The sequence below is a fragment of the Apium graveolens genome, chromosome 8 (assembly GCF_009905375.1).
Source record: "Apium graveolens cultivar Ventura chromosome 8, ASM990537v1, whole genome shotgun sequence".
Lineage (NCBI taxonomy): Eukaryota > Viridiplantae > Streptophyta > Magnoliopsida > Apiales > Apiaceae > Apium > Apium graveolens.
In genome coordinates, this window is record NC_133654.1 from 82040062 (window position 1) to 82064506 (window position 24445).

The 24445-nt window shown below is 36.1% G+C and overlaps 1 protein-coding gene across 6 annotated transcripts; it reads right to left on the reverse strand.

The window, feature by feature from the left end:
• Positions 1-993: 993 nt before the first annotated feature.
• On the reverse strand, positions 994-7815 carry LOC141677982 (aspartic proteinase-like). 6 transcript variants are annotated; one of them, XM_074484149.1, is made up of 13 exons: positions 7557-7810; positions 7102-7361; positions 6860-6998; positions 6571-6719; positions 6437-6488; positions 5888-6322; positions 5629-5729; positions 5506-5545; positions 5222-5286; positions 5026-5139; positions 4834-4871; positions 4574-4728; positions 994-1344 (listed from the first exon to the last, which is right to left on the reverse strand). In XM_074484149.1, the coding sequence occupies exons 6-12, from the start codon at positions 6246-6248 to the stop codon at positions 4650-4652; spliced, it is 798 nt and encodes a 265-aa protein (XP_074340250.1). In that variant the 5' UTR covers positions 6249-6322; positions 6437-6488; positions 6571-6719; positions 6860-6998; positions 7102-7361; positions 7557-7810; the 3' UTR covers positions 994-1344; positions 4574-4649. The 6 variants fall into 6 exon arrangements, with proteins under 6 accessions (XP_074340250.1, XP_074340248.1, XP_074340251.1 ...); XM_074484147.1 differs by having other exon boundaries at positions 6437-6719; XM_074484150.1 differs by having other exon boundaries at positions 5960-6322; positions 6437-6719; positions 7557-7809.
• Between the last annotated feature and the right edge of the window lie 16630 nt (positions 7816-24445).

The following is a 24445-nucleotide window of genomic DNA, read 5'->3' on the forward strand; positions in this document are numbered from 1 at the left end:
CATCTGAAATTCGGTGCTCATTAGCGAGATTACCATCTATAGTTTGAGACTCTTCCCCTGTTTCTTCATCCCCTAGGGTTGGAGACCATTCTTTGAATTAGTAGTTGGGTAATGGGGATCTTCATGCTCGAGAGATCAGTTCCTCAGATATTGAGGTTTTACTGTGGTGAAATCTCAACAATGGATGTGACATTGCGTATTTCAGCAGGTTTTACTGTGGTGAAATCTCAACAATGGATGTGACATTGCGTATTTCAGCAGGTGGTTTATTCGTGCTTTCATGGTTGTCGTCCTTGCCCTACGGTGGGCACCAAATATTATGGATAAAAAACATGTATTTATTTATTGTGTGTTTTCAATGTTAGGGTTTGATAAGCTTCGAGCTTTAATGGTTGCGCTTGTGTTTTGTGGCTTGAATCTGCCCTCACAAGATGCCTACGTACCTTGGCATATGCCAAGGATCAAGCCAAAACGTAGTTCTTGGTGATGCTTGCCCTCGGGGCTATGGCAACGAGAGCTCACCAACACTACACCATATATGGCCTCTAGCAACACCCAAAAAAAAGTGTAAAACTGGCCAAAAAATGTTACCTAAAGCAAAAAATTGGGCTATGGTTACACTTTTTGAAAATTTCGTGGTGTTGGATTTGCTCGTGCTACAATAGGGGTCTATGGTAACATATTTTGAACCTTTGGTAACATAGCTGAAAATGTAACAATAGACCTCCTATGCTTACACTTTCAGTATCTATGGTTAGAAAAGGCATGTGTAACCATAATTCTATTGTAACACCCATAAAAATCTAGTAACATCAAAAAATATGTTACAATAAACTCTTTCACAACATCATATATGCTATTGTAACACCGGATGATAAAACAGTTCAATCTTTTGGTAACATCTTTATATCTTATTGTAACATTTTTTTTAACACTTATGTATGTAGCATTTTTTCATGTTTTTACCAACATAAAAATATCTACTAATTACACTTGTAACACTCAAAACTTAAATACATATTTAACTTAAAAACTCAAATCTGAAGTTAAAATACAACACAACAATACAAAATTTTAAGTCAACTAAAATAAACAAAGTTTTGCAAATTCATCCAACAGCCACAACATTTGACCATATTTGTAATTAAACAAAAATAATCTAGAGTTCTAACATCAAATTTATCTTCCAACAAGTTCCTGCCTTGCCACAAATAATTCATGTGCTTCCATTTGTGCTTTCTGCAGCTCAACTATGTGGGACTCAACTGATTTGAGGTCAGCTCAACTGTTTGCAGTCTGATCTATCTCACAAACAATGATTCCCACGAGATCAAATGTCCCAGCCTGCAATAGAAAGAAAATAAATTAAGCGCTTTGACTATTCCATTCTACAATCTTAGGTGAAAAAAGTAAGCGCTTTGACTAATCCATGTATCTAGATATTTTGCTACAATCGACACTAGCTTGGTTCTCCCATAGGACTAGGCTATAACGACTCGTATATTTCTGTAATATTTAAATATATAATTATTGCGTAGACAATTAATAAAGAAGTTTATATTATTTATGGTCTCTGTGTTTATTTATTATTGTTATATGTGATTGTTGGATTGCGTGGTGTGTTTTTATGATTAACTGTTGCATAATGTTATTTTTGGTTTCGCTTCTAAAAAGTGATTTTATGACAATCCTATTTTCCAAATTATTTGGATTGTCTCTAAAATTATTTTTATGCTTTTATAATCTTACTAATTATTTTTGGGATTTTATAAAATTTACAAATCAATATTCTGCTAATTATATATTCCTAAATGATTTTCTGAATTCATTTAATTGTAAAATCCATATTTAATTCTTGGATTCTTCCAAAATTATGAAACTCATATTTTATTATGTTTACAATATTTTAAGAATTTTAAAATTATTCTGGTAAATTTTAGGGTTAATTTCACCCGCACGTTATTTCGTTTAATTGTTAAATGCGGGTATAAGTTGCACTTCAAAAATGTTTTAAAAATTATGAAATTTATGTTTTATCTGTTTCGGGATATTTATGAAATTTTAGGATTATTTTGGTACAATTTTGAGTAATATTTATTCGCAATTTGTATTATCAAAATAGATTAAAACAATGTGAATCAGCTTGCAGTTATTCAGAAAATGACACTTATCCATTTAATTGGACACGTGCCCTATAATTGAGTAACAGGGAGGGGTGAGTCATTTATTTCTTGTCTCTGTAAACATCAATCTAAATCTCTCTCTTTCCAGACTCTCTCTCAATCGTTCTCTCCCATTTTCTTCTCTCTTCCTCTCGGTTTCTTCCTTCCGTTTTTGCTTCCCTGGATTCCGGCTGTTTTCCGGCCTAGTTCCAGTGGGTTTCTTTTCAGGCCACTCGGCTCCGTTCCTTTGTCTATGCATATATGTATATGTATATACATGATCTGTGTGTGTATATAGTCAGTGGTGTGTGCGTTTTGTTGTGTCTGTGTTGAGGTGGTGGTGCTGCGTGGTGGCGCGTTGCGTGTGTGCCGCCTGGGTTTTTGATTCCCTGTTCCTATTGTTCTTGCCGATTGCAATTTTGGAATTATTATATTGATTATTATATTTCTTGCATGAATTTTATTGACTGATTTCGTGAAATAAATTATTCGTGTGGGAAAAACGATTTTTAGTAATCGGCGAAGTTTATTTGGAAACCTGAAGAATTTTCGGGCACCAATAAATTTTGCTGCCGCGCGCGATGAATTTTTCAAGCGCGCGGTGGGCGGTGATGACCCTGTTCTGAGTCCTAAATATTTTAATAAATAAAATAATTTGTATAAATTGTTTTCGGGACTAAAAATTTAGTTATGTATCGATTCAGATTGATTTTGTTGGGATTTGACGTCGATTGATGTTTCGACGGGTAGACCTATAAACAGAGGAGTCGTCGTCCAAATTTTTCTAAAAATTACCTTAAATTACGAATCGAGTATATATATCTCGTTAATATAAATTGACCCCTGGTTGCTATGTGCACTATTATGGCGTGTATATTATTATTATTGATATGCTAACGAGTCGGGAATTATATCGTTGGGTAATTAGTTAGTGAGGAAACGTCAAGCATAATTGGTCGTTTAACCTAGGTTGTTTCGATTTCGTAGGTTCGAGTCGAAGGACCCTGTAGTTGAAGTCAATTAGAATTAAGCCAGAGTTAGTGCAAAGCTTCGCAAGGCAAGTACCCCTGAACTAATCTTTTACAGTTCAGTATATATGAATGGTTGTTGATTTAAATTATGTACTGGAACAGAATGTTTTAAGTTACGTCTTCCCCGTATTTAAATATGTTATACTAAACGAGGTTTTGTGGAAAAAGTAACTTCTGAAAATGCCTATCTCTTGATTGTGATTAAAATTAAAGAGGGATTTTTAGAATGTGTGTTGTAATCGTTTAAAAAAAAAAGAAGAGATAGGTGTAAATGATTTTGGAAACTGGATAAAAATGAATCAGATATTGGATGGTCAGTGGCGTTAAAGGCCCGTTATTAGGTAACGGCCCAGCATGGTTGCGTAAGAGGCTAAGTCGGATGCGCGCAATGGTAGGCCGCTTAGTCCAGCATGACAGAGACCTAGCTAGTCTCTGAGTTCCGAAACAAATTGTGGTGGGAAAGACTGATCAGCTGTCCCTAAAATTCATCCACGTTTATATCTGACTTTGGTTTAGTGGTTCCCGTAACGGAACATATAGTTTATGGTCCCCGTAACGGGACAGATGATTTATGGGTCCATCAATGGACAGTGGTTTTGGAAAGGAAATAGCATGCTAAACTTGAACTCTGGTATTTTGACACAGCACACTACAGATGATATTATTTTGCAGAGCATGCTAGTTTTGATATCCAAGTTTATACATGTTTTACTAATTTTTCGTAAACTAGTTTGATATCTGTTCATATACTATTTTTTTTGTATACATTCTTTTTATTGGTTATTCATATAGAGGTACTGGTGAGCAATGGATTGCTCACCCTTGCAGCTTGTTTTGTATTTATTCATTGCAGATGTCTAGAAGACCAGGTCAGCGTAGAGTGTCAGCCTCCGGTCTCGGCTCCTCTGAGGTAGTTTGTATCAGAGGTAGTTTGTATCAGACCCTGAGGTCTGATGAGTTGCTGTAATAAGTGAGGATATCTGAATTTTGAATAAGTTAGTGTTATGTTGTAACCTAAATAATACTTGAACCTGTCTCGGCTCCTGGTTTGGGGTCGTGTGTTATAATAAAAGTTTATTTGGTAGTTTATGTTATAGTTTATCATTTTTTTGGTGACGTCAGCCCCTGACCCCGGGGTTGAGACCGTCACATAGGCAACCAGTCACAAAGCTGCAATTTATCACATTTCTTAGTGTACGTAAATCATGAATGTCCTTTTTGGGTTTTTGATACATTAACATTTAACACCATAAAATGAGAGTCTATTCACATCAATTAACAATCGAAACTCTAATTATCTTGGTTAGTGTAAACGGTAGATTCTACCCCACCATACGATTAATAAAATCTACTAAAGAAAAAGAGATGTATATTCATTACCTCATTAATATAACTTAGAATGCGATCCTGGGTCAGATTTTGCTTAAGCTGATTCTGCATCCACGCCACTGTCATTTCACAGGTAGAGCACAGAGCATTTATGATGCCCGGAGGACCAACCATTTTTCTCATCTACGACACTCTCAATTCCGCTACTGTATCAGCATGATCATAGATACATTTAATTTAGGTACAGATAAAATTTCATAATGTCTAACTACAGTAACCAATATTATTATAATTTGGCTTAGTCTTCTAACCTAACACCACGAGTTCCGTCGAAGGTGCACAAACCAATCTGGGAGCATATCATTTTTGAATAAAGTCCATGATCAGCAGAGTTGGTCAATTATCCATGTTATATTACATTAAATAAAGTCCAGAGTTCAAAAATCACTCTTGTTAAACTAATACAAGAAAATCATCAATTCAAAATTCCATTCCTTAAATACCTCAGTTAAAAGCAAATCCATAATTTTCTGTCCATATTGATCAACAACAGTCTTGCATTCTTGGTTAACAACACCAACTGCCCCAATAGCATGATTTATCATGGTGATCACTGCCTGCAAACATGTGTAGAGGGAATATCAATAATTTATAGAGGAAACATACGACAGTTTAGGGAGATCTGCAGCAGTAGCTTACCATTGGACCTGCTAAGAAAAAAGTACCAGAATCGGCAATTACAGAGCAACCTTCATTACAGTAACCTGCAAATGTAATCATGCTTTTATTACAAGCGTAAATAATTTAGCTTCCGTGTCTCTCTTTTTTTAGTATTGTCTATTTCTTTTACATGTGAAATTACATGCATAGTGTTGGATGTCTGTTGTTAGGAAGTGCCAGGAGAGTGGTGTAGGGACTAACTGTAAGTTACTAGTTTCTTTTACTTTATTGCTATTTAGAACTGAGCACCAAAGACAGCATACCAGTTTCTTTTCCATCAATGAGAACGTCAACTATTTTAAACTGTCACGAGAAAAGAATTAATGGTAAAACATAATCAAATAACAGAGTGAAAAGTTACATTGAACTTTAATATCATTACCAACCTGCCAATAACCTTTCCGTGTGAATGGAATATAAGTGTGTTCACCTTCGTAGTGTTTTGAATCAACCCCACCAAATACAATTTCACCTCCTTCCTTTTCCCCTGTATGTCGATTAAGCCAAAATGAGAATATTTGCTCCTTAAAGAGACCTTGTTTCACCATATTATACCATGTAACATAAAACACAGGTTTTAAATCCACCATGTACATCTCTGAGTGGATCAAACATCTGAAGGTCAAAGAGGGAAAAACAAAATACCAAGTTCAAGTCTTAAAAACTCCAAAATCCCTGCACATATCATAGAAATGATTGATCTGAAGAGGCCAGTACCGATATGCTGCAGCTGTGTTAAGCCATTTCTCTGGCCCGTGAATTTTCTTGCTAGTGGAACGATTAATTGTTTGTAGACTAGCACCCAGAACATACAACTGATGGAGTCGAATATATTAACTGAAGCTGGTGGAAACTCAAAGCCGGATTTTCCCACACGAGTATCCATTGTACTGCCTTGCAGCACAAAAAAGATGCCTGTTTGGACATACATCATACTGATGATTATACCTGTAGCCCATAGAGGAAGCAACAGTACTAGAGCTTTTAAATCCTCAACTTCAGTCATTGTGCAAAGACTCTGTGTTTATTGAGCCTTCTATAAGGTCCAATTCCACATCCACGGCTACCTTGTCGTAAAAACTGAAATATGTTTTAGAGGACAACAATTGTTAGTGAAGAAACCAAGTCTCTCCAGATTTATTGGAAAATGACTAGTCATTACATGGTGCAATTTATTAATAGAAACTTTATTACCTTAAGCTTTCGGTGTGATCGAGCTTACGACTTCTTGTTGCAACTTTAACTTCTATTGTAAAGGCAGAGAAATTCTATAAGATCACAGCCACTGCAACTTTAACTAATGTTTACTAATAAATTTATATGTTTACAGGATTGCAAGAGCAGGCCTAATAAGTCGTCATTCCTGGATTCTCCTGCAGTTATTGCTCTGTCTTTCTTCTCAACTAATGTTCTGAGCATCAAGGTAATCCTTTTGTTCAAGCTGTTTCTACTTCTATTCTTTTCAGTTGGGATAAATCTGCTTAGCATCGAGTTGAAGTCATTGAAAGGATACTTATATCAGATATTTTTTGAACAAATCAAAACCTACTTGTTGAGGTAAAAAGGTTGTTTAATTTGCAAAATAATATAATTTCAGTAATATGTTCGATGATATACCTGAAACCAGGAATTTATAAAGTTTGCATTGACGGCTTCTGAAAATGTCCTAGCTTGTTAGACAAAACTTCTTTTACCAACTCAGGGTCCATTATATTCAGTCTAGGTGTCTTCCCTAACCAAAACATCGATATTTCCCCTGTTTTAACGAGTAACAGTTAGTTAGAAAAATATAAATTCGAGGTGTTGGAACATAATTCAACTTATAAATTACATGACACTGGAAGCTTCCTATCAGTTACCGTATTTCTGCACAAGATTATGGGTGAAAGGATCCACACGAGACACAATTCGGTGATTCAGGCTAGCTGGTTTTTCCCAGGAATCTTGTATCTACTTAACATATTCTTCTTGTTCAAGATTGTTGTTAATATAAAGCTCAGAAGAGCCTTTTTTACAACCAGATAACAATTTGACAAGCTCTTTTTTTCTGCAAAAGTGTATCTAAAGACCCTAATTTATCAATCACTTCATGTGCATCTTCCAGATTATTGACCACAACCTAAAAAACCACCACACCACTAAAAATTAAACAAGATAAATCATATGATTTCTAATACTTGTGATATCAACTGAACAATAGATTCATACAATATAAAAACATAACCAAACTAATTAAAAATGAAAAGCAGAAGTATGATTTATATCTTAATTAACAGATACAATTATCGTTAATTTTAATTGAGCAAGAAGAAACCTGACTAATGAGAAAGCCCCAATTTAATGTGAACCATAATTACTCTAAGAAATATCCAAGAAACTGTTATAAACCCTAATTCACCCCATCAATCGGACAGAGAAGAAAGCTCCAATTTACTAAAACTAATTTACTCTTATTCACCGATCGTAGAGAAACTAATCGGACTGGGAGTGAATTTTGAAAGAAGAAGATGAAAGTGTCTGTAATCGGTGAAAGGGAGAGAGTGTTTAGTAGAATTAATTTTTTTGATAAAATAAACTAAGCGGGTCTAATTTTGTTTTTGGCCGCCCAAAAAATTGGTCAAAAAATGACCGCCAAATCAGCCGCCCTAATTTTTCATGTCTATGGTAACATATATTTCAATATCAATTCTGACACTAGTTTTTTACGTTACAATAGAAATTTGCTCATGTTTATTGTAACATCGGCTATACTCTATTGCAACGCTAAAAAAATGTGTTAGCTCAGGTCAAATTGTAGTGACTTAAGGTAAGATTTTTCCTTGTAACACCAAAAAAAGTGTTGGTAAAGGCCTTATATAGTATAGTGCAAGGACGTAGTGACTTTCATGTCCTTCGAGGACTGAGTCTAAAATGTCGTTCCAGGTAATGGCCTCGTGGCTTATAGGACGCCTTCGCTGTTTTACGATGCTTAAAGCTGTCTTCCAAAACGTGGTTTCATGGTGGTGACGTCTGGAGCTCTTGTCACCAAAACGTTCTTCTGAAGTTGAAGGGGTAAGACCCTTTATATAGATATCGAGAGTCTAGGAATTAGGGTAGAATTGGGTGACTTGGTAGACAAGCCTCCTTATTTGATTGGACTTTAGAGTCCTAAAAAGTAGGAATTAGTTTCCTTCTGAATTTAGGTTGCTTGGAGGCTACTTCTTGTAGAAGTAGTTACTTATTTGAACACATTTATTGGGATGTTTAATTAGCCCCCTTATTAATTACGAAATTAATAAATAATTAGGACTTTGGGCCTCATTAACTCGGATTTTCCCTTTGACCAAATCAGGTCTGATTAATGCGACATTAACTCCGTAATTAGGGTTATTTTTATTCCCTATCAGATGTACTATTTATATTTTATTTATAAAATATTAATGTTATGTAATATTAAGTATAAAAGTGTTCCTTTATTTTTAGCTATAAAATATTCTAATATAACAATATTAAGATGTTTTTTAAATTAATTCTTATCTTATAATGTTTACTTTAAAATATTGACATAAAAATAATAATGTTAATTAATTTACTTTTACTAATATATATTTGCAATTAATGAAAAATTAATATTTTGAATATAGCTAATACCACTAGAGTATAAAACTTTACGGATTCATTAAAATTTTAGCTAATCATATTTTAGCTAAGGGTTTTGATTATTGCCCTTGGAGATGCTCTAACACTACATATCTCTATGGATCATGTTTTAATACAAATTATTAGGTCAATCATTATTAGGGAGAGGGTGAATGAAACATTCTTAGATTCTCGAAATTTATGCAATGAAATATCAAATTTAAAATCGAGATCAGAAAATGAACAAGGTGCAAAATGATACCGGATTAATATATCATTTTTATGAAATGAGGGCTAATATATTTTTATTTAAAGAATTAAAGACCAGTAATACAATAATGAATAAAGATTCTATGCAACATTGAATTAATAACACTTTTATGAAAGAACAATAAATAACATGTGTTTGATAATCACTTTAGAGAAAGCAATCAACAAATGATTCTTAAGTTAAAATATGACTATTTTCTATATTAGAGTGCAAACCTGTTTATAAATGTGACCTTCTATTGATGTTTAAAGCTTAAATATTTTATAGGTGAAGAAGACGTATTGGAAGATATGTCAAATTACATATGTATTTATGTGTACATCCCGATTGCTTTAATGGAAAATGGTAGTGTTCTCTACGTGATTTTTTTTATCGAAGAGTATTCAAATCAACAAATTCGTAGGTTGCGTCTGAACATTTCTTGTATGTTTATTTATCATTTGGACTTGGAGACCCCTGCTCGGAAATATGGTGCCTAACAAATTTAAGAATGATGCATGAAGGTCGTAGGCGCCATATATGCTTTGTTGTAGGCTTGTCTTACTTTCTGTAGTCATTCAAGTTGTAGGCGCCAATAACTACTAGAATAAGTCTAGAAGGCTTTACTTGAGATTTTGGACTTTTTTTTGTGCTTGAAGTACTTGAAGGAAGCTACTAGTCACTTGTACAATTAGGAATCCGTGACTCGATTTATTTCAAAATTCAAAGTTAAAGGGTATTGGAATGTATTTTGGTGGCAACTTTTATTACTTAATTTTTCTAAATTTGTAAATGGGAGGAGCCTAGAATACACCTTATTGGAAACTCCTATTCGTTAGTTTCTTCGAGGTTCTAGTTGAAGGGTCCTAGAATTCATTTTGGTGGGAACTCCTTTTACTTGGTTTCTTCAAGGTTTAAGTTGGAGGCTTCAAGACTGCACCTCGGTGGGAACTCTTGTTACTTAGTCTTTTTTCTTCAATCTTCGTGGTTCCACCTATGGTACCTAGTACATGTAACTCCTTTGGCTGTTTAGCTTTATTTTTTATCTTGATACTCACGTCGGTGAGTCGAGTCGAGTCGATCGGGATATCCGACAAGTCGAGTCGTGACTGTTGACACCAGTCGATAATGCACTATATATATAAATTATATATGTGTGTTCTAATTTCTAATGAACCATTTTCTCCATTTTCTCTTATATACATACGAGATTTTAAACACTTCATTGAAAATTTTGGGTCTTTAAACGGGTCTTAGGCTGGTTTGTGAGTTTGATTTTCATTCTCCATGTGTTACAAGAATTGAATAGCCATGTTAGCACACAAATAAGTAAAAAATCAAGTGCATGTGCATAAATAAGTTGGAACAATAAATGTGTGTACTGTGTGTTGATATATTTATATATACATATTTTGAGCTAGTCTAAGTGTGTTACATATTTATAAGTGTCTAAATGTGTGTGTGAGTCTATTATATATATAAGTGTGTATTTATAAATGTGTATATATATATATGTAAGTGTGCGTTTATATATAAGACTTTAAATGGTGAGTATATAAATGAGTATAACCTCTCCTTTTCCAATCAAGCTTTTTAGGTGATGAGAATAATTTGCAAGAGTTTCGTAATATTTAATGAGAGATACAATTCCAATCGCATCTGCTTGATTATATAGGCTGGCAGGTAGGTGAAAGAGAGGAAGGACATGTGGCACCCTATTAACCAAGAATTTTGCAATGACAACTTGTAAAAACAAAGCAACTTTCGTCCCTAGAGCCTCTATCATGTCAATTTGCATCCACAAGGTGATTTTATAACTTAGGAGATATTAACCATCCTCTAACTTGCGTATACAAGGTAGTATGGTGCTTCATTGGATTTGTTCCTAGTCACTTGCGAACAAAGGGCTTAAAATTAGTCTTTCCTTAGATAAACAAGTAAGTTGCGACTCATAGGTTGATACTTGGAGCTTACTTGTGAACTCTATGCTCCAGATTACTCAACTTGCTACCCCAGAACCCTTGTAGAGCTAGGTTGCAACCCCTTATTCTCTAGAGAGCTGAATGTCTTACAAAACATAGTGAGTTGCGACTGGATTCTTTTTGTAGCCCGTTACTTACGATCTTAGGCTGCTAAAGGAGTGTGACTTGCGCATAGGTGTCCTAGTAATGCCCCTTGTCACCATTTAGTGCCTTAGAAACTTTTTGTGAGTCCTAGCTGCTAGGGTAAGTCCCTTATCACAACTTAGTGCCTTAAAAATTTTGACATAGAAAGAACTCTAAGTTGTGATCAAGAGGATATACACTCACATTTGGATATATTTTCTGCTCTAGTTTCTTCCCAGATACTCCTACTTGGTCAAGATCAATTCCTGTATTGTGATATTGAATTGTATTTCAAGGATATTACTTATGATAAACAATATAATGGTCAGGGTGACTCCTACTACAAGGTAGTTGTCACTTTGACTTAGTATCTGTAGAGCATTCATTGCACCATATATGACCTATCGCAACCCCCTCTCGAGAAATGTTACCGGAATATGTTACCTTAGTTATGCTACTTATGCTCTAATATAACATTATATTTGTTGTGTTACCTTAGCCAAAAATCAGATGTTACATTAGCTATAACGTGTAGCAACTTGCAACATATTTGTAAAAGTGTTAGCTTAGAGTATCTAAATATATATATAATAATTTTTTCAACTTAAATATTACATTAAATTAATTTTACAAGAATTTAATATGAATTACAAATTGAATAAATAAGATACATGATGATATTCATATTGTATATATAATAAAATTTTAAAATACAAACTTTTAAAGGAATAAAAATTTCAAAATTTATAATAGGAATTTTTAAAAGTGATGAAATTTTAAAAGTAAAATAAACTCCATTAATTTTGGTATAAGAACTCATTTATAAGTTATCAAAATAAAGAATATTCAAAACTATAATTGTATGAATTGTAAAAAGTAATAAATGCAAATAAATATTATTTTTTTAAAAAAATATTTATATATTTTTTTATTGAAAGAATAAAGTATAAATAATGTGAATCTTAGGACTCTTAGGCGATCAAAAACTGGGCTTAAGCCGGCAAAATTTAGGGGCCCAAATTTTCTATCCAGTTCGAAATTTTCAGATGCACGCTTGACTATACGTACCATCGACTCTTTTTCATTGTGAATACCCTCTTTGATTCAACTTTTTCTTTCAATAACCTCTGTCTCACCACAACTGTCACTCTGTCAAAGCATTCGTTTTAAAGGAAATACAAATAGCACAAGATAGAAAAAGATTATCGCAGAAGTACCAAAATGATAATGGTTTTTTATAGTTTTTAGGACCAACTATTTGCTTGTAATTTATAAAATATATAATTTAAAAATAATTATATTTTTAGTTTAGAGCTAAATAATTGTGGCGCCCCAAAATCCGGGGTCAGGAATCTCGGAGGCCACACCATCTAAACCATTATAAACCACATACCTCACATCACAATATATAAATACTCACACTTTACCACCCCACACTTATCACACACACACACACACTTACAGGTTATTGTTTTGAAACGAACCATTCATTACTAGAGTAAATCAAACCACAAAGTGATAATTATTACAACCAAAAAGTAATTAAGTCTTACCGGGGAGTAACCTTTAAGTAAGGCTAGTCCGTCGGCTAAATATATGTTTCTTAATTACTACCTTACATAAGTCATACTTATAAGTAAGCCGAACTAAAAACAACTAGAAGCCAATCCATCTTATTCGGACTACCTGTGGTACATCACCAAACAACCTACGGAACAGCTGGCCATTTCCTACCCGTTTCCTGGCTGTGGTTCTCATGGTAGGCATCTTGATTCACTATTGTGTTGTGTCAATTTAAGAAAACAAGTGTGAGCTATGATGCCCAGCATAATAATGTACAGTATGAAAATGACTGTATGATAAACTTACGTAAAACATCATATATGATAATTATGTTTTATTCGATAATAGTTTTCCTTGGTGATACACACCTTCTTATGAAAATAATTCTTAAGTGGATTTTATTATCCTGCGAATACCTTAATAGTAAACCCGGTACCAAGGCTTGGGTTACGGTATTGTATCACAATTCCAATTGGAAGAATAGGACACTCGTTGGAACCACCGTATATGATGATCAGTCATACTACGATAATAGTAACCTTTTCTACTAGTAGAAGGACGCCACCTTCGTATCCCGGTTATCACCCTTGCAGCATACGGGCTATGTGTCCTCATTTCGGGTATACACACACTTCGCAGGTCCTTAGGTACGTATAGTACCGTCTCCTACGGTACCGGTAGTCTATCCAATACACGAAGTACTTGGATCCTACCCCTCCCTTGTCCTTTAGGAAATCCTATCATATACTTGGAATCATTGAACTATATCAAAGTTCCCCAAGCATTTTGCTTGTTGATAGGCACAACTTTATCTCAGATATATATATGTACTATTGAAAGTTTTCGGAGGAAGTACTAAGGATGTGAGTCGACCGTTGTCAACAGATAAGTAAATAAGGGGGAGTTCCTTTTGAAGCTATATTCAAAATATTTAAAAATAAGTCGAGATAATATTCTCCGACGATCTGAAATTATTCGAATGGTTTTCCAAAAACCAGAAAGTATTTTACATCAGGTTTTATGAATTTTAAATCGTAAATAAACCCTTTAATAAATAATAAATAATTAAATATTAATCGATAAATAATTAAACCTCGAATTAGTTTACTTGAAAAGAATATTTAAATAATATTCCTCAACTAATTTGTGGTTACGTAATATAATAATCTTTTACATTTAATCGAGTTTGAAATAATTATTCAGTGAAGAATCCTTCCTCTATGATAAGTAAATAGTTAATAAATATTTTTTAATCGAACGATAAAGTATAGTTGAGGTAATACGATCTTTAAAAATCGTTTTAATAAAAGTTCGAGGTATTTAATATTTCGTAAGTGGATGTTAAGTCCTTCAAATCGTACTACTATGGAATTTTAATTGTCCTAATAATATCACCGGAATGATTCCCGAGTTTTCATCTTAAAATCCCGACCGACTCTCGGTCTTATAATTATACGTCACGCTTAAAGCGGAATTAAATATTTTACGATATATACTTATCGTATAACATCGCTACGTTATGCGAAAATTCAATTACTACGTATCATGACAAGCATGGTATTTATGCAATGATAATTAAACAATCCTTTTACAACATAACAGTAAATGGAGTTGGGTTCATAAAATTTCCTGGGTATCTCGAGGTGGAGGATGCTCTAGGTTCCGCTTGGAAATCTATAATCATAAACACAATTTGTTTCGTTAGGTCCCGTTCTAATTTACGGCGACTCACACTCAAGCACTACTTATTATGCACCCTCTCAACTTATATTACCCTTATTATTTCTTTGAGTCCTTATTCTCATTATGGTCTCTTCCTTTTTCAAATCATCTAAAGTCCATTCTCATTTTTGTCGTCGACTCCGCTTATGGATTCTACGGTTTCTAATCGCGCGGTCTCGACTCCGATATTTTTATAAAATTGAAAATTCATTATTCTCATTTGAAATTTATGGAAGTTAGGAAACTCAATATGCTACTCTCTGTAAAAATTCATGATTTTATGAACCTTATTAAGTTGATCCTTAATATTTTCAAAGTTCGTAATTCGTAGCAGTTTTTGTAACGTAAATCACTTTTAGTAAAACGGTCATAACTTTTGATCCGTAAATCGAAATCAAGAGATTCAAGCGTCTAAACGATCCTTATAAATTTTTTTATCATAATCAAGGATTATTTTTCAAGAAACTATAGTTTACATCCTCGGGACTTTCTGCAAAAACTTAAAGTTATGTTTTGTTCGTTTTAACGAGATTACGGTTACGATCGGAGTTTCATTTATGCCTTAAATCATTATACTACCACCAACCACCAACATATCATCATCAACACACTAACTCCTCTCAAGAACATCATGTTCTTGAGGCAACAACAATCAACCTTAACTCTACTTAGCTAAACATCAAGATTACAACAATACTCCCACCAAAACTATGTTTACAACTACATACTAAAAGGATCTTAAACTTAAATCTTAAATAAAGTTGGGTCAAATATTTTTACCTTTATTGAGATCTTGAGATGTGTTCTTGATGATGGTGAAGTCTTGGGAGTGCTTAGTATTGTTTTTGGAATCTAAAACAACCATCAAAATCAAGAAACCAAAGGAGAGTTACTATTCATACTATTCATTATCAACTTTCTTGATTTTATTTCACCCATCAAACCTTGATAAAAAGAGCTCAAAAATTTATCTTACCTTAGTTTGGTTGTTAGGAAGCTTGAGAATTAATGGGAGGATTTATCCATGGCAAGAGCTTGAAGTTTTGATTTTGAATTCTTGGTTTTTGAAGAAATAGCCGAATGGGAGGTTTAGAGAGAGAAGAAGTGTTTTTATACTTGCTTCCTTGGTTGCTTCTTGGAAATGAGGTTGTGATATCTTTTTATTTGATTGATATTCTCTAGTTTAGATCCTAGGATTTTATTCTATCTTGGGGACAAATCCAACTAGCTTCCTAGTTTACAAGCTAAGCCACTTATTTAACTCTTTAGCTTACTATTTGATAGGCTTGGTTGATCATCCTACACCTTAGCTCACTATTTGATAAAGTAACCATGGTTAATTTCTTATCATGGTTAGTTAGTGCGTTACGTTTATTTAATCGTTTACGCGTTCGCTCGGTCGCTTAAACATTTTCAAAATACTTTCTCGTAAATGGTTCGCGACGTAATTCCTTTCGTATTTATTCCTTATGTTTTGAATTATCATACTTGGATATAAATCCGTAGGGTTTAAGTTTTGTAATTATATTGTGATTCCCGTAATCCTCGATGATTCGTAAATATGGTCGTTTTTCAAAGTTCATTTTCTTCGCAAACTAATAGTGTTTACATACACTCATTTGGTACGTATAATCATAATATCAACTCTGAAACTCATTTTCTCATGCACTACATAGTGTAGGGTAAAAAATTTCCCCCCTCCGTCAGGGTTACTATTTATTAAACATTTTACAAGGTCTCAAAAATTTGAGTTATTACAGTCTTCCCCTTTAACATGGATTCCGTCCCGGAATCAATTAGAAAATAAGTGGGGATATCTATTCTTCATTGCGTCTTCAAGTTCCCAAGTTGACTCCTCGACATTTTGATTCCTCTACAAGATTCTAACCAGCTTCATAGTCTTGTTCCTCAGCACTTGTTCTTTTTGGTCCATTATCCTTACTGGCTGCTCGATGTAGGTCAGGTCTGGTTATAAATCTACCTGCTCGTATTCTATTACGTGTCTGCATCTGCATGGTACTTCCTTAACATGGACACATGGAACACGTTGTGGACTTATTGCAGATTAGGGGGCAAGGCGAGCTCGTAAGCTAGAGGTCCTATTCTCCTCAAAATTTCAAAGGGTCCTATAAATCTGGGACTCAGCTTCCCTTTCTTCCCAAATCTCATCACTCCTTTCCACGGAGATACCTTCAATAACATTGAATATCCTACTTCATATTCCCTATCCTTCCTGGTCTGGTCGGCGTACTTCTTTTGTCTGTCCTGAGCTGCTACCAGTCTTTTCCTGATGAGTTCCACAATTTCCCTGGTCTGTTGGACTAACTCTGGCCCTATTATCTTGTGTTCTCCATCTTCATCCCAACATAGGGGAGAGCGACATCTCCTTCCATAAAGAGCTTCATACGGAGGCATTTCTATGCTAGCGTGATAGTTGTTGTTGTAAGCAAATTCGATCAGGGGTAAGTGGTCATTCCAATTTCCTTTAAAATCAATGGCACACACTCGTAGCATATCTTCTAGGGTCTGAATAGTCCTTTCGCTTTGTCTATCAGTCTGGGGGTGGTAAGCGGTACTCATGTTTAGTCTGGTGCCTACACATTCCTAGAAGCTTCTCCAAAATTGGGAATTAAACCTTGGGTCTCGATTTGATACTATGGCAACAGGGACGCCGTGTCTCACTATAATTTCCTTCAAGTAAATATCCACTAGCTTTTCTACAGTGTACCTTTCATTGATTGGTAGGAAGTGTGCGGACTTGGTCAATCTATCTATGATAACCCATATGGCGGCGTGATTGGTCTTTGTCCTTGGCAGGCCTGTCACAAAATCCATGGCTATATGCTCCCATTTCTATTCCGGAATTTCGAGGGGCCGTAATAGTCCACTGGGTCGCTGATGTTCAGCCTTCACTCCCTAGCATGTCAAGCACTTGCTGACCCACTCTGCTACTTCTCTCTTCATGTTGGGCCACCAATAATATTTCTTAAGGTCACGGTACATCTTCGTACTTACTGGGTGGATTGAATATCTGGAGCTGTGCCCTTTGTAGCAGCTCATCCTTTAACTCTTACACATTGGGAATCCAAATTCGGGAAGCATACCTCATGATCCCTCTCTCGTCATTCTCGCATCTCACTTCTTCATCGGTCAATGTTCCTCTTTCTTCACTCATCTTCTTATCCTGACATACTAGTATCTTTTCAGTCAGTTCCGACACTAGCTTGATCTCAAATAATCCTTTTGTTCCTTTACCGGTCGTCCTCACATCAATTTCCATCTTCTCAAATTCTTTAATTAATTCCTCAGATGTCATTATCATTTTGAGTCTTTCCTTCCTACTAAGGGCGTCAGCCACCACATTGGCTTTACGCGGGTGATACAAAATTTTACAGTCGTAGTCCTTAATCAACTCTAACCATCTCCTTTGTCTCATGTTCAGTTCCTTCTGAGTAAAAATATATTTGAGGCTCTTATGGTCTGTGTAAATCTCACATTTCTCACCATATAGGTAGTGTCTCCAAATCTTCAGGGAAAACACTATGGCTGCTAATTCTTGATCATGCGTCGGGTATCTGCTCTCATACTCCTTCAATTGTCGAGAGGCATACGCTATAACTTTGCCGTGCTGCATAAGCACACATCCTAATTCTTTAAGCGATGCGTCACTAAATATCACAAACTCTCCCTTTCCATCGGGAAGAACGAGCACTGGTGCTGACACCAGCCTCCTTTTCAGTTCCTGAAAGCTTTCGTCACATTTCTCTGTCCATACAAACTTTTCTATCTTCTGGGTAAATCTAGTCAGTGGACCGGCTATCTTAGCAAAGTCTTGCACGAACCTCCGGTAATACCCTGCTAAACCTACAAAACCCTAACCTTAGTTGGGGTAGTTGGTCTTTCCCAGTTGGATACCGCCTCTATTTTGGCGGGGTCAACTAAAACTCCTATTCTACTCACCACATGTCCTAAGAACTGTACTTCCCTTAACCAAAACTCGCATTTCAAGAACTTTGCATATAATTTCTCATTCCTCATGATTTCTAAGACTATCCACAAATGTTCTGCATGTTCTTGCTCTGTCTTTGAGTAGATTAGAATATCATCTATAAAAACTATCACACATATATCTAGGTACCTTTTGAACACTCTGTTCATCAAATCCATATAGGTTGTGGGTGCATTGGTTAGCCCAAATGATATGACTAAGAACTCATAGTTTCCATACCTATTGCGAAAAGCAGTCTTCGGTATATCCTCAGGTTTGATTTTCAACCGGTGATATCCTGTCCTCAAATATATTTTGGAAAAATGTACAGCTCCCTTGAGTTGGTCGAATAGGTCATCAATCCTAGGGAGAGGGTACCTATTCTTAATAGTCAGCTTATTCAATTCTCGATAGTCTATGCATAATCTCATACTACCATCCTTTTTCTTTACGAACAGTACTGGCGCTCCCCATGGCGACACACTGGGTCTTATCATTCCATTATCTAATAATTCTTGCAGTTGAGAAGCTAGTTCCTTCATCTCAACTGGGGCTATCCTATAGGGGGCCTTGGATACTGATGTCGTTTCCGGTGCTAATTCTATAACGAACTCTATTTCTCTGTCGGGTGGCAACCCTGGTAAGTTCTCTGGAAACATATCCTCGAATTCATTCACTATGGGTATGTCCTGTATATTAGGAACTTCCTTCTTGGTATCTACCACATAAGTCAAATAGGCCTCATTACCTTTCCTTAACAATCTTTTTACCTGTAGCATGGTCAGAAATTTCTGGTTCTGTCATTGACCTCTAAACACTACTTTTTTTCCATTTTGCACTCTTATCTTTACCCTCTTCCGCTCACAATCTATTTTCGCTCAATTAACGGATAGCCAATCAATTCCTAAGATTATATCAAATTCTCCTAACGCAAATGGGATTAGGTCAACCTCGAAGACCTTCCCTTCTAATTTCAACTTGCACTTAGGTTGTACTTGATTCACATGAATTATTTCTTTGTTTGCTATTTCCACTTGTAATATCTCACGTAAGGGTACGGCGTTAAGTTTTAACTTTTTAGAAAAATCTTGATATATAAATGACTTGGTTGCTCTAGAATCAAATAGGGCATTTGCTTGTTCAGAATTTAACAGAAGGGTACCTGCTATTACGTCAGTATTTCAGACAGCATCCTGAACGGTCATGTTAAAGGTCCTAGCAGCTCTGCTCATTCCTGAGGCTGGGGGCTTCAATGTCGGGAAATCCTTCCTCATATGCCCTATTTTTCCACATTGGAAACATATCTTGTTGTATTGAGGACAGTTGTTGGCAAGGTGTCTGGGTTGGTCGCACCTGTAACATTTCAGAGGGGCTCTCGCCTAGGTGCACACTCCAAGGTGTCTTTTTCCACATGTCTAACATTTGGGTATTGGGGCACGGGGTTGGCTATGAAATGTTTCCCTAGATTGTCCGCCGCCCTGGGCAACATTCTCACTTGGGGCCTTTCTGAATCCGGGGCCTCGTGCAGGTTGGGACACCACTCCCCTGACGAACCTGCTTGGAAGGCTCCTGTTCCCTGTTCCTACTCCTCCTCTACCTTGGCTTCCTATCTTCCTCTTCCTATTTTCCTTTTCCTTCACACTCTGCTCACTGCCAGCTTCAACAATCGAGGCTTTCTGCACTAAGGCGACATAATCTGTCAGCTCTAGTACCGCCACTCGGTTTTGGATCCATTGTTTCAGACCAAGCTGAAACCTTCACGCTTTCTTCTCTTCGGTATTCACAAACTCAGGAACAAATCTTGACAGCTTAGTAAACTTGGCCTCATACTCCGCCACAGTCATCTTATCCTATTTCAACTCCAGAAACTTAATCTCCATCTGGGTCTCCATAATCTAGGGAAATACTTTTCTAAGAACAGTTGGGTAAACCTATCCCATGGAATCATAGCATCAGTCTCTAGGTTTTGTTTGGACTCCCACCAGTAATTAGCTTCTCCCTTCAGCATGTAAGAAGCGAAAATGGTCTTGTGTCGTTCCTCTACACCTAGTATCTCGAAGGACTTTTCTATCTCTTTGAGGCAGGCCCGTGCTTCAACGGGGTTGGCAGATCCTAGAAACTCTTGGTGTTTGAGAGATTTGAATCCCCTGAAGGCAGTGGCTGCAGTCTGTTGGGCAACATGCGGCTGTGGTGGAATGGGCTGTTGGTTCAGATTTGCTCTTAAAAGTTCCATAAACTCATTCATGGGGTTCCCTCCCTGATGGGAATCCTCAGCCTCTTCTTCTACATATTCTTCCTCATCATATTCATTATAGTCTAGGTCCTCTTCACTTTCTTCATTCACTACAGGGTCAGGTTCATTCCGTTGTTGGTTAACAGATTCTGCGGGCTGTGTCCAGGTTTCTCTTCTACGGGGTGGCATTGTTCGGATAATGAAAATTTGTCAATATAGTTACAATTATTTATAGTTGGATTAATTTATTCATATGTAAGCATGTCATCTATTATCTAGCATTTTTTTATTAGGTGCAATAATATGGAAATCCATTTCTAAATAACTGCTAGATATATATACCATAGGGTCTCCCAATTATATCTTGGGGACAAAACAACTAACCGAGTTCATACACGGTCTGATTATAATACATCATTACTTGTCCTGAATACTGAAATGCAAATACATAAGCCGTATACCCTGAAGGGCTAGGAACACTATCTACTACTAGCTATCCTATCAAAATTGGTGATAAGTCACCCAGCCTTCTTCAAGGTCCATAATTAGTCACTAGTCCCTCAGTCACTGTCACTGCGCATAAGGTCACGCAACCTCCTCATCACTCCTGCCAATATCAGCTCTGCGTCAAATACCGAGATGTATCCTCCAATCGCCGTCATCCTCATCTGAACCCGAGTACGGATGTCGATCCCATTAATCTCTCTGCGGGCTATGGCTGGGGAAGCAGCTCTGAAGTCCCCTGGGTATCCTAGTCTGATGGCTCTCTCAGCTGTCAGTGCCTAGCGTAACTCCATAATGTGGGCAGATGCCGCAATGATTTCAGCGTTAAGCTGAGCCACCATCTAGTCATGTACAACCACATGTATGGTCGTCGGGGGTGGTAGAGGTGAGTCTGGGTCTCTAGAGGATATGTCATAAGCCTCGTAGATCTGTGCATCTATCCCATCCTTCTCATCATCATCAGTATAGGGTAAAGGGCTCTGCATCCCTGGGTGTGGTGTAGGAAAGCGAATGATCGGGAGAGGGTACATCTCTACATCCCTCCATCCTAAGTCATCTCCCCGGGGCATCTCAACGTCATCAGCTATGGGGACAGGAAGGTCACTCTCCTCCTCGGGGGCATCCTCAGTAGGGTCATTGTCTGAGTCATCAATGGGTGGGTCCTCCTGCTCGGGAGTAGGGTCACGCTCAGGAACCATAACATCATCAACAGAGTCAACCTCTCTCATAGGCTGCACTGGTACCTGACACAATAGGCAAGGTATTACTAACTTAGAGTCGGAATTCCCTTAAGGGTAAAACTGTCAAGACTACCCGTGTAGCCTGACGACGAACTCGACTTGAGCTCTAATTGATTATTTATTATTCTTATGTCTACGTATTTTATATCCTATCATTTCCAAGATTTGATAACCTAAGGCTCTGATACCATATATGTGGCGCCCCAAAATTCGGGGTCAGGAATCTCGGAGGCCACGCCATCTAAACCATTATAAACCACATACCTCACATCACAATATTTAAAATACTCACATTTTAGGACCCCACACTTATCACACATACACACACTTACAGGTTATAGTCTTGGAAACGAACCATTCATTACTAGAGTAAATCAAACCACAAAATGATAATTATTACAAGCCAAAAGTAATTAAGTCTTACCGGGGAGTAACCTTTAAGTAAGGCTAGTTTCTCGGTAAAATATACGTTTCTTAATTATTACCTTACATAAATCGTACTTATAAATAAGCCAAACTAAAAACAACTGGAAACAAATCCAGCTTATTGGGACTACCTGTGGTACAACACCAAACAACCTACAGAACAGTTGGCCATTTCCTACCCGTTTCCTGGCTGTGGTTCTCATGGTAGGCATCTTGATTCACTGTTGTGTTGTGTCAATTTAAGAAAATAAGTGTGAGCTATGATGCCCAGCATAATAATGTACAATATGAAAATGACTGTATAATAAACTTAAGTAAAACATCTTATATGGTAATTATGTTTTATTCGAAAATAGTTTTCCTTGGCGATACATACCTTCTTATGAAAACAATTCTTAAGTGGATTTTATTATCCTGCGAATACCTTAATAGTAAACCCAGCACCAAGGCTTGGGTTACAGTATTGCATCACAATTCCAATTAGAAGAATAGGACACTCGTTGGAGCCACCACATACGATGATCAGTCGTACTACGATAATAGTAACCTTTTCTACTAGTAGAAGGACGACACCTTCGTATCCCGGTTATCACCCTTGCCGCATACGGGCTATGTATCCTCAAATCGGGAATACACACACTTCGCAGGTCCTTAGGTACGTATAGTACTGTCTCCTACGGTACCGGTAGTCTATCCAATGCACGAAGTACTTAGATCCTACCCCTCCCTTGTCCTTTAGGAAATCCTATCATATACTTGGAATCATCGAACTATATCGAAGTTCCCCAAGTGTTTTGCTTGTTGATAGGTACAACTTTACCTCAGATATATATATATATATATATATATATATGTACTTCCGAAAGTTTTCGGAGGAAGTACTAAGGATATGAGTTGACCGTTGTCAACAGATAAGTAAATAAGGGGGAGTTCTTTTTGAAGCTATATTCAAAATATTTAAAATAAGTCGAGATAATATTCTCCGACGATCTGAAATTATTTGAATGTTTTTCCGAAAATCAGAAAGTATTTTACATCAGGTTTTATGATTTTTAAATCGTAAATAAACCTTTAATAAATAATAAATAATTAAATATTAATCGATAAATAATTAAACCTCGAATGAGTTTACTTGAAAAGAATATTTAAATAATATTTCTCAACTAATTTATGTTTGTGTAATATAATAATCTTTTACATTTAATCGAGTTTGAAATAATTATTTACTGGAGAATACTTCCTCCATGATAAGTAAATAGTTAATAAATATTTCTTAATCAAACGATAAAGTATAGTTGAGGTAATACGATCTTTGGAAATTGTTTTAATAAAAGTTTGAGGTATTTAATATTTCGTAAGTGGATGTTGAGTCCTTCAAATCGTACTACTATGGACTTTTAATTGTCCTAATAATATCACCGGAATGATTCCCGGGTTTTCATCTTAAAATCCCGACTGACTCTCGGTCTTATAATTATACGTCACTCTTAAAGCGGAATTAAATATTTTACGATATATACTTATCGTACAACATCGCTACATTATGCGAAAATTCAATTACTACATATCATGGCAAACATGGTATTTATGCAATGATAATAAAACAATCCTTTCACAACATAACAGTAAATGGAGTTGGGTTCGTAAACTTGCTTGGGTATCTCGAGGTGGAGGATGCTCTAGGTTCCGCTTGGAAATCTATAATCATAAACACAATTCATTTCGTTAGGCCCCGTTCTAATTTACGGCGACTCGCACTCATGCGCCACTTATTATGCACCCTCTCAACTTATATTACCCGTATTATTTCTTTGAGTCCTTATTCTCATTATGGTCTCTTCCTTTTTCAAAGCATCGTAAGTCCATTCTCATTTTTGTCGTCGGCTTCGCTTATGGATTCTACAGTTTCTAATCGCGCGGTCTCGGCTCCGATATTTTTATAAAATTTAAAAATCATTATTCTCACTTGAAATTTTTATGAAAGTTAGGAAACTCAATATTCTACTCTCTGTAAAAATTTCATGATTTATGAACCTTTATAAGTCGATCCTTTA